Source organism: Lygodium microphyllum, chromosome 2 (genome assembly GCF_053477565.2).
Source record: "Lygodium microphyllum isolate KBCC chromosome 2, Lygodium_microphyllum_v1.1.10, whole genome shotgun sequence".
Classification (NCBI taxonomy): Eukaryota; Viridiplantae; Streptophyta; class Polypodiopsida; order Schizaeales; family Lygodiaceae; genus Lygodium; species Lygodium microphyllum.
This window is the reverse complement of record NC_141136.1, coordinates 116,436,084-116,448,008: the sequence shown is the minus strand read 5'-3', so window position 1 is coordinate 116,448,008 and position 11,925 is coordinate 116,436,084. Positions and strand designations below refer to the sequence as shown.

At 41.5% G+C, this 11,925-nt stretch overlaps 1 protein-coding gene across 1 annotated transcript; it reads left to right on the top strand.

Annotated features, from left to right (window-relative positions):
• Nucleotides 1–8,803: 8,803 nt before the first annotated feature.
• LOC148040217 (uncharacterized) lies at nucleotides 8,804–11,604 on the top strand. Its single transcript, XM_087697691.1, has 2 exons — nucleotides 8,804–8,978; nucleotides 9,051–11,604. The coding sequence occupies exon 2, from the start codon at nucleotides 9,106–9,108 to the stop codon at nucleotides 11,122–11,124; it is 2,019 nt and encodes a 672-aa protein (XP_087553817.1). The 5' UTR covers nucleotides 8,804–8,978; nucleotides 9,051–9,105; the 3' UTR covers nucleotides 11,125–11,604.
• Nucleotides 11,605–11,925: the final 321 nt, after the last annotated feature.

The following is an 11,925-nucleotide window of genomic DNA, read 5'->3' as shown; positions in this document are numbered from 1 at the left end:
ATTAGATTCATGCTTTCTAGGAATGATGCATTCACACACTTTCTTGGACATATTCTACTCTCAATATTCAAAATTCATATTCCTCTCTCCCTCCCTCCCTCCCTCCCTCCCCCCTCTCTCTCTCTCTCTCTCTCTCTCTCTCTCTCTCTCTCTCTCTCTCTCTCTCTCTCTCTCTCTCTCTCTCTCTCATTTCATCTATTAACTTAGCCTATGCACTTACTTTTGCATTGCTACACTTTGATAGCAACATGTGCTCATTACAAAACAACATTGGTGTTACATTGTTGGACATATGGATGGTTTCTAGTAGCATTGGTCATGATCATCATAAGTGGCCTAGCATGAATGCAACATTTATCATAATGATCGTCTAGATGGGCACTAGTAGCATTGGTCATGATGGTCATTGAAGTGTCCTAGTAGTAGGAATGCACAAGGGACACTAATGGGTTATGGCACTCAACTCTAAGGATCTAGTTAGTCATTGTCGAATTTCCATGTGTTCAAAATGTTCAAGGAAACAAACCAAGTAGGCTAGTAGAATCAATGGATGCTACAAAATTGGTAGAGTTGTGCACTGGAGTCGTTGGATCTGTCAAGTGGCATTTGGAAACTAACTCACCAACGACAGATCCGTCACCAACGACAGAAAGAGACAAACTACCATCTCCATTGCAATAGTTGCAATAATCTAAATGCACTATTCATTGTTTACTTGCCCAAGAAAAGTTCAATCTTGATCCAAAACCAAGTTCATCATAAAATGGACATTTACATAAAAGGAAAAATGTGATGCATTGATTTATTTGTCACTTACTTCACTTCTAAAGCCACATTGGTGGTTTCTTCTAGAAGTGTCCTTGATGTCAACTTTCCTAGTACTTGAGCATTTAGGTTAGTTAGAACACATTTTTCCTCATAGTATGCATCCTTATATGTAAAGACACACAATACCAATCTTTCTAAAAGTTCCCCTTCATATAGGCCATTGTCAGTTGAAAGTGCTTGCCCTTTCTTGGCACTTGTTTCATCCCCCAAGATATACTTCAAAAACATGAAAGAGACCGTATTCCTATAATGGAGTCTAAGATGGCCCCTTTCCTAGCATTTTGACATTGTACTAAAATCACAAATATGTGAATGTCTAGATTTGCACTCATATGTAAGTGCCACACCACAAACAATGTGCCCTAAAGAGCACAACTCATGGAATATCCTTTTGAGCTTTGCGCACTCATGAATACTTGAGAGCATAGGCTAGCTTTCAACTTGCTCTACAATCTCTTAAAAGGGGATGTTATCCCAATGGAAAGGTACAACTACGAGTTTAAAGGGGCAAGAATACATGATAAGAAGGAAAGGTATTAGAGGTCCTCCCCCTATGCTCCCTTGTGCACACATTCCCCTCTTTTGAAAATGTTGGGAAGGAGAGGTGCAAGATGAGAGGCACACATGCACACATGCACAGAGAGTGTGTGTAAGAAATATGTACATCACATTGAGGGTGAGTCAAGGACAAGAAGCACAAAAACTCTACTGAACCTTCAAGTGTTGTAGGTTATTCTAAAGACTTGAGAGCGTCCTTCCTAAGAGATCTAAAAATAGCCAAAATATCAACTTTGCATGCTTTAAAGTCCTAACTAGGTTCTAAGTTTTGTGTGCCTCCCCATCTAAATTCCCTTTACTTCCAAAGAGGGCTATTCTCACAAACTTGCAATACCAAAAGAGGTGGGTGACAAATTCATTGTAACAAACTACCGAAATCATGGAGGTGCATCTTGACTTGGAGACCCAATCCTTTGTTGGGAGGGACTAAGTGCATATGTTCCAAATGAGTAAATTCAATATCTAGGATTAAGTAGTGGCCTTTTGCTTCAAGAGAGATGTGTGCTTTGAAGTGCCTTCCTTTTTTTTTGGGGGGGGGGGGGGGGGGGGGGGGGGAGTGTAATTGGGAAGAAGCTCTTCCACTTTACTTGAACCCTGAAGAACAAGGCAATTGAGTTTGGGTATAAGTCATTTGTTCTCTTCATTTTACAAGCTAGTGAACCTTTAAAGTTGACAAAACTCTTGAAGAACTTGGTTCGCCTTGTAAGATGGGAAGTTGGCTTACATGGGATGACAATGTGCTTTCCTATGGTTTTATAGTGATGGTCAAGGGGTCTTTGACCATGTAAACCCTACAACTTGTACTATCAACTTCTACCATATTTTGCACAAAGTCTTAAATAGATGGTTTTCTCCTTGGGTCTTCACATAGTCCATTACCAAGGACTCAACTAAATGAAAACCATGGAACCACACACATGCACGCACACATGTGAGCACGTGTAGGATTGGATTGAGCAAAATGGAGGATACACACATCTTGAGTTTGGACACTCTAGTGACATGAAGTAGAAATTATTTCACACCTAAAGAGGTATGGAGCAATGCCAAAACATAAGCAAACAATTCTGGATTAAACAAGGCAACTTAGTTTGAGAAAACCAACATAAAGTGTAGAAGTTGATGTTCAATAAGAATGCAAAAATAAGAAAGTCCTAATATGAAACTATTAAGAATAGCCATGATTGTCTTTGTAAATAGAGATAATGTGCAAACAAAAGGGCAAATGAGGGGTAAGAAATAAGGAAAGCACACTATTTTTCTTTGTTTAAGCCAATGAGTTTCATACTTTAGTTAATGTTTAATGAGATGTTTTTTTTGCTTTGACTGGGCTAATGCATTTTTTTTGTTTAATGTAAATTTTAAAGAGGTTTTACTTTTGTTTTGTTTAGGCCAAGTTATTTATTCTTTTGTTCAATGTTTAACAAGGTTACTTTTTTGCTTTGTTTAAGCCAATGACTTTAAGGTATGCACACACATAATGGGCTATAGGCTCATGAAGATCTCTTTAACTTTTTCAATACAATATTTGTGTTGGAACTACTCCTGAGAGATTGAATAATACTAGTAACCTCATTTACAAATCTACTAAGAAAACTCTTCTAGATTAGCCAACACTCTAGAACTTCTTTGAAAAGAAGCTTTGTTGCTTACTTTCTAAACCAACTTCATCATAGTGAAACTAATTATCCTTTAGAAGTGAAGAAAGATAGGATACATATGTCCTTTGCATCCAAGAAGCACTTTCTCCCCACCACATCAATCTATCATGCAATTCCACTTTAAAAAGCCATTACTATACTATTTTCATAATGACACGATTGGATGAAAGGCTAGAATAGGTGATATGGATCTTTCTCATCAAGATCACAAAGGGTCATACCATGGAAACTTGAGTCCATTTAGCTAATCTATTTCTTGTACACAACTTTCCCATCAAGAGCTTCCAAGAAAAAATGTTTAGCCCTAATGCCTCTCCAAGTTTTAGATAGGTTTCTTCATCTTAATTGTTGTCACAAGCTTACCATATTTTCTCTATGTTTTAGAAGCCTTCAACCACCAACCCTCTTGCGATTGAGCTTTTGTTTCCACTTGTATAGAGGCAGCCCATTTAAAGGCATGCATTTAAGCCAATCCTCTCCCCTATTCTTAAACAATGAAGCCCATGTCTAATATTTTTTACTAGAAACATGTTACCAATAGTCAATCCAATTCAACATTAGTAAGGCTATATTTGCCTTTGTTGAGGGTCCCACCAATACAACATTGCCATATTCCATTGAGTTTTCCACCTTCTTATTCTCTTGATAAATAGATTTTTTGAAAGCTTGGGCTTTATAGTCACTAGAGACAATCAATCCTCAAAAGCTTGCCATTCAACTAGATCACAACACTCAAAACATGATCTCCCTTCATTTTGTCACTCCTCATTGTAGACCTTAAAGATATACTTTCATGCATTAAAAAGTGCTTTAGCAATGTTTAAGGATTTAATCTTCATCTCCCATGGATAAGTAGTAATTTATCATGGAAGTCTATACCTTCCCACTTCATTCATTTCATAGTGGAGTTCATAATATGGCCCCTAAATAGAGTAGACCATGGTTGAGTATTATCCAAGTTCTAATCCACTAATGTTGAATTGCAAGCTTCTCTCATGCACATCACAATACCTAGACTACCCAAGTCTGTGGAGATAACTTGTCTACAACTATTGCATGTCAACTTTCCTTCTCCTTGCATCCACAATAAAACTACTAAAGAATGTTCTCAATCTCATGCCATTACACCTTGCTAAAAGAGAAAATTGTACCAACATATATAATAGAAGGTTGTAGCATATGCTTAATAACTACTAGCCTCCCATTAAAGTTGAGCTACATTTGCTTTAACTATGCTAAAATACCAATAAAATATTTGCTTTGAGGTTAGTCCTACCCCAATAGCACATCCAAGTCTCTCACTACTTTCCTCAATCCTATGTCCTTAAAGCTTGAATTGAGCTAGCACCTTATTATCTTCATCATGAGCAAGCTTAGGACTTCAATTTTCTCCTTACTTACTTTAAAACTAGCAACCTCAAAGAACCTATCATAGAGCTTAGACATATTACCAATGCTATGAGGGTCCTCTTGAATTGCACCTCAAAGAACCTATCATAGAGCTCAAACAAGTTAGTAATGCTTTGAGGGTCCTCTTGGATAAGTGCAAGGAGCCTAAGGGCAAAGGGTTATAGCATATAACCATTCAAGCACAATGCCACTGAAGCATTAGGGAAAGGACCCCTAACCAAATGGTAGAAAACATCACTAAATTCCCTTCTCTGAATCACTAAGTCCCACCTAATCCAATCATAAGACTTATTGAGGTCAAGGTTGATCATGATGAATGTGGAATCTTGTGAGAAGGCATAGTCGATTGCCAAGGTGCAATCAAGGATTGTTGCATAGATCCTCCTCTTGTGTACGAATCATATTGCCTACTATGAATGCACTCAAGTAAGGAGAACTTAAATCTATTTGCTAATGGTTTAAGCAATATTTTGCATGACGGGGTAAGCACTGCAAGCAACCTCCATTCCTTGTAACATTGCCTTGAAGAAGGAGACTTTGGTATAGATTTCACTACACTTGCATTCACTTTTGTTGAAAGGAACCATGTCCTTCTTACCTCATCAAGCATATTGCACATACTTGCTTTATAAAGCTTCCAAAAATTGTGAAAGAATTGAATTGCAATCCTATCAATCCTAGAGTTGCAAGTTTTTTCCATTGATAATATCACCTCTCCTATCTCATTTTTGTAACAAAGTTTGTTAATGATTAATGGTTTCCATGATTAGTTAGTCTTAGCACGATCTAAGAATTCTTCCTTTGTTTACAAATAAGATGCATCAAATTGCCAACTTCTTACCCCCACGATACCTACCAAAAAATCCTTGAATATTTGTACAATACACTTTTCATGTGTGTGCATCATCACCCAATCACCTTGAAAAGAAGGACCTAAGGATGTCCGCTTCTCATAGTGAATCCTAGCTTACTTTGTGCTCCTTGCAAATCATATCTCTCTTACTTCTCTAGATAGTCTTTAGTCCCTAGTAGGAGTTCAAACAATTTGGATGTTGGGAAAATCTATAGCAACAACATAGATGGAATCCCAACATTGTAAGTCATGTGAAGCACCTTGGTTTTTAATTGCTTATTTCTCCAAGTGAAAGTCATACACGCACTAATTTTGTCCAAAATGCTTGTGACTTCAAATTCATGATTGCCTTTAAAAGCTCTGCATTGTAGCACTTCATCATAGCATAGGCTCTCTAAAGTATGAGACTTGTTTATAGAATACTCCATCATGTTCTACTCCCCTAAGAAGATTGAGTAGGATAATGACTCCATGTCCTTCAAATCCTTCCACACCTTAGCTCTATCATTACTCTTACTTGAGGTATAAATAGAGTACAAACAAACTCTAGCAGCTTTAACATGCAACCTTATCCCAACATAATTGCTATTGAGATTAGAATTTAATTAAGACTAAACAAAGTTTGTAGTACTTATGACACCTCTGCATGACACATCTAAGAAGCATGCAAAATATTTTATGCTAAAATTTTCCCTCAAGGCAATCACATCAAGCTTCTTTTCTTTGACCAACTTGTTAATGCATACCCTTTTATGGTTAATCCAAGCACCTCTTATGCTGAAAGTGATTAGTATGCGCACCATAACTTGAAGAAAGTTAGACCTACACTTTTAGCCCTTTGAGAGGGGCATACATAGCTACAAAAACTCAGTTTCTACTAGCCATTTTTGAAAGGAAAACTTTAATGATTTAGTGTCTTTCCTTTCTCATCAAATTTGCTAGTCTCCTTTGAGCTAACTTTCTTCTCTTTTGCATCTATAGGGGGGATGTTTGCATGAAGTTGTTCCCTATACTAATCATGTTTGATCCTATGAAGCAACTTGTGCTCTATTTGATCCTATAATTGTATTCTTGAGTGGATCCTTATCCTTCTTCTACCTCTCATGTTGTTTATGTTGCTTTTCCTTAGGTATTTCTTATTGCTTCTCTACCTTCTAGGACATTCTCTCTTGAAATAATCTATGTGTTTGCAGACAAAGCATGTGTTTGGCAATGGGGAGAATCAACCTTTGTAGATGATGTCGATTCTACCATTGTCATGAAGCTCCAACATGTCTCAATGATCCACCATGCACTCCCATATGATGTACGACTTTATTCTCCCCTTGGATTGATGGATAATGGGGTTACATATAGTACCTTCCCAATAGTACTTCTGACTTCTTCCTCGAGTAGTATATGCAACCTAGAAAAGCTGGCCCATATAGCATCGTTAGAGAATAGCACCTTTGATGATGAGAAACCTGCTTATTAAGGCATGCAATGGACAAGGTTCCTTGTAAAACCCCATAGAACATCTCTAGAATCTAGTATGTCTCCCTCTAATAGTTGACCACCACTTGATAAAATACCTTACGAATGACTCCGAAGTGATAAAGCCCTACCTTGGCTTGAAGCACTACTTGAAACCATTGCAAAAATTCATCATTGGAAGGATATTTTCCCATGAAGTATATAGGTATATTGGTAGAGGCAAAGTTGACATTACAAAGTGAATTCAACGGGAGTGACACAATTGCTTTGTGTGCCCTCTCCCCTTTCGACAACAACTCTTCCCCTCTTGGCAACACTAGTTTTTAAATATATGAAGATGTAGCTCGGAGGACAGTAGTTGTGTCCACCACTAGACACTTAAATTATGTTGCATAGGACTCTAGTTCCATTAAGTTGTTTTCAACCTTCTCTATGTTCTTCAAAATCTTCACTATATTAGGACTCTATCTGTACGCATTTGTGTGTTTTTCTTGTGAGAAAATGATCCTCAACAATAGGTTTGAATTTTCCATTCTCCAACTAGTCAAGTTTCCTTTTGGGCTCCTTAAGAATTAAAGTTGGTTGCCAATGCTCTTCCTTTTGAATATTTATTATCCCTTGTTTTCCCTTTCATCTACACACCACATGTCTTTATGAAGACTATTGTGGCCAGCTTTTATACTTTTATATTAGGACTTGCTCATTTCATCTTGCAATTGAGCATCAATGTATGCTTATTATGCTTAGATTGGGATAATAATAATAGTTGTTTTATAGTTGTCCATATCCATCCCTAAGTCTTAAATAAGTTTAATTTCATGCCAATGAGTGTAATGTTTTGCTCATGTTAGATTGATCTTGATTCTTACATAAATAATGAGTTAGATGAGCGGTTGAAGCTTTTAAAGGGCACAACAATGACATCAAACAAGTATAACCTTAAAACATGAGTCCTAGTATCATGCCAAAAGCATGTAGAGACACATTAAGGGAAGCTGTTGGAGTAGGTAAAACACTATAAACATCCGAATGGTACTAGATTTGGACTACAAACAATCATGTTTGAGCGCACAATCATGCCATACAAATCCCTAGCTTGGGGACCAAGCCTAGTGAGAAAGATGTGATATAACAACAATGTCAATTGCTAGCTTGGGGACTAGGCCTAGTGAGAAAGATGTGATATAACAACAATGTCAATTGCAAGTTACATATTTTTCTGCGAGGAATTTGGGATGTAGCTTGATAGAATTTCAATGCTAGTGTCTCAAGGGCTTGGATATTGCCAATAAAAGTAAAGGTTTCTTGTCTTGCTCTTAACTATATTTATTGGGCGAGAATACTGGGTAAGAAATGACACACAATTGCTTCATGATGCCATGCCACCACAATAAACCAAGCATGTACATAAGGTATTTTCAAGAACTCACCAAAGAAAGCACCATGTAATGGGGTAGGTGTGGAGAATTGGTTTGACGTATAGAGTGGAGTGAGAGCCCTAGTACAGATAGTGGAGATAGTCAAAGTTTGAGTGAAGATAATTCTAGTGACATGAATTGTATCAGATATTGGTGCATGTAAAATATTGTTCTTTCAGCTTCTTCACATTGAAGGATTAGAAGTCTAGTGTATTATCAAAGCTTGGTTAAGTCTAGTGTGAAGCTTGGTTAGAGGAGCGTAATTTTTAATAGCTTAGGATATTATGCTGCGTAGATGATGGGGTTGCAACCTTTGTCCATAGCTGTGATTAGGAGGCGGTAACCGTATTGATGTAGAGACTTGAGGATAAGCTTGTCATGTGAACGTGCGTCAACACTCAAAAGCTTGGGGGCCAAGGGTGGCGTGTGACATCTCACTTCCCGGCGTTTCACGAATTAGTTAATCTCTGTTCATTAGATATATACATAATAAATTTCTTTTGAAGCTCCCACTGCCTTTGAATAGACAGGTGGTGGGAGTGGTGTGCTCATTAGCCCAAAAATAAGAAACGACATCGATCTTCATCGTCCCCCCCCCCCCCCCCCCCCCTACGTTTTTCTTTTGCAATTCGGCATCTGCAAATCTGCATTTCTCTCTCTCTGTCTGTCTCTCTCTCTGTGTCTCTCGTCTTAGCCTGCAAGGATTAAGCTCTCACATTGCCATCAAGCTGTCAGCGAGAGTCCATGCCCTGCTTAACGATAATGGCAAAAGAACAGGTCATTTTGATGTATAAGCAGGGGTTGAGCATTTGATTTATAAGCTCTCAAAATTTCTGTTTTTGGCTGAAGTTTAGGGGCGCTAGAAATTTGCGATTGAGCAAGCATTGAGAGGCGGGGGGCCAAAATGCTGAAGCAAGCGGGGGAGAAGCCACCACAGCCGAGGAGGTCACTCTCTCCGGCGAAGCTACCATCGCCGCCGGCGGGGTCGACAGGAGGAGGAGGAGGAGGAGGGAAGGCCGCAGCGGGGCCGAGGGAGAGGAAGCCACTGACGATAGTCTCAAGGTCAGAGAATGTGCTGAAGGAACAGCAGCAGAGGGCGGTGGCGGCGAGGTCACCGACGGGGGCGGGAGGGGATGTGAGCGGCAAGCAAGGGGCCCCCGGCGCCGTCAAGGGCAAGCCTCCGTCGCCGCGGACGCCACGCGCGGCGGGCGGGGAGCTCCTGACGCCGAGCCCCAAACCCCTGGCCGCCCAGAAGAAGGGCGGGGTCTCCCCGTCCTCCGCCTCGCCGCCGCTGCTGTGTGTGGAGTGCACGCGCGCCGCCTCCGAGGGGGCGGTTTGCTTCATCGGAAACGATGGGCGCGTTTCCGCCTGCACCACCCGCTCCGCCGTCCGCCTCTGCAAGAACCTCAACTGCGCCGCCAACAACCCTGACTACGTCGCCGCCCTCGCCGCCCAGCCCAAGAAGTACCTCGTCTCCAAGCGCCACCAGCTCAAGGCTCTCTACGCCACTCCGCCGCCGCTCAAGCCCCGCCAGCCCCGCCCTCTCACCCCCCCAAATACCCCAGCAGTCACTACACCCCAACCCCCCACACAGCATGACCTGCATCAACACAGTCCCTCCTCTCTCAGTACCCCCGAGCAGCCACTAACGCCCGACGAAGAAGACGCTGACTATGCCCAAGCTCCCTCCCTGACCCCCCCACAGAGCGACGCACCAGAGGAGTTCCCGACCCAAGCCGACTTCCTCCATGCCCCTCTCATCCCTCACACAGATAATCATGCCCTCCCCCATGAAGCTCATGATCAGGACCATGTTGCAGACCAACCCTCTGCTCATGGCCACCTCACGCAGGAGCACCTCTCCAAATGTGTTCATGAGGCCCCCGCTGGCCCCGTCGCATCGCCCCATCTGGCTCACCATCTAACTCAGGACGGTGCCCACTTTACTGATGAAGCACCACCGGAGCAGCATGCCGAGGTATTGCCCGATGCAGTAAGACAGGAGCTTCCTGACATGGAGTCGAGCGATGAATTAGCTCCTGTATTACACGCAAGCAGAGTTGTTGACAACGATGAGGAGCATGATGATGGTCCCCATGATCATGACAACGGGGACACTGTTGAGCATTCACAACAAGACACTGAGGGCTTCCCTATTGATGAGGAGAATCCAGAGGTCAGCTCACGTGGCTTGAATGGGGATGATGTACTAGCAGACCAATTGGAAAAGAGAGGGATCGGCTTGGATGGTAATATCATATTGAATGATGATGAAGCACATTCCATGCAGCAGCTCGCTGATGGAATGGACAAGCTTGCGAATGGAGTGCCAATCAGGGAGGAGGCCGATGACGATGATCAGGTTGATGGGCATGGGGAAGAGAAGCAAGAAGGGGATACCAACAATCTGGCCCTACCGTCACCTGCTGATGGAATTTGCCCATCATCTGCCGTGTCTATAATTGAATCAGGCCCTGAAGAAGAAGACGATGATCAAAGCAGTAACAGCGACAATGGTGATAATGAAAACGTTACAGACGGTGGCGACAATTCAGGACATGACGCGAGCATAAACGGCCATAGCGACATTGCAGGAAAAATGAACGAGGGCCAAGAAGAACAAGGAGGAGAGGAGAGCAAAGCCTCTCGTCAGCAGTCAAGAAGAAGGCGGCAAATCATGGTGGATGAGACGAGAAACCCCGAGACTGTCACCCTGAGGAAGCAGCAAATTCAGGAGAGGAAGCCTGCAGAAGAATGGATGCCCAATCATGCCATAGAGGAGGTTGTGCACAAGCTGGCTCCCACAGGAGAGACCAAAGTCAAGGTTCTTGTGGAAGCATTCGAGGCCATCATCTCTCATGCAGATGCAGTCGACCCGGCAGCCATGGATGCTGCAAGCCCTCAACATAATGCCCCTTGTTAGCCCAACAATACAATGTCTTTAATCCTAACAAACCATTGCGCATTCTCCATCGCATCCTGCCTTGATCAGCAATCACTCGACCTTCATTAAGGCCTTTATTAGCAATCAATTATGCTGCTTAATTTGTTGTGTTAATACGGGGTTATTCTCAGCTTTCTGCTTGAAAGACCAGAGGAGATGGGCTCAACCCATTGTCCCTATCATGTTTTGCGATCCAGAACTGCATGCTTCTATAAGTTTGGTATGAGCTTGAATTGGCCTCTCTCTCTCTCTCTCTCTCTCTCTCTCTCTCATGCTCTTATGAAAATCAAGAGTTGTTAACATGGCAGAAATGTTGGGGAAATCATAACAGCAAGGGCCATAAACCTTTCAGCAAGATCCTTTTTAGCTGCTAAAAGTAGCAATAATGTAATACATATCTTGTTCTTATTAGGTGTTTTTCACATGGTGATACGAATCTCTATTATGATTAAATACATGTTCACTCGCTCTTTCAAAAAAAACTTGTCATTCAAGGTTTCTAGAATAGGTGAAATGCAGGCATATTGCTCTAGTATATCAAATATGATTACTTGAAGGATGCTCAAGCTAGTGTCATTGCCAATGAGTTGCAGCGCAGCTGATGGAGGTGTGTGTGTGTCTCTACTGGTTGACAAATCAATTCCTCCCAACATGTGTGCTTTGAGGCACTTGCCCATCCTTCGGGATGGTGCTTGGGCGATGTCCCAAAAATAAAATGCCATGTGGCAACGAATTATTTAAAAAAAGTTAGTGATATTTTTGGACATGAATAGATGTTTA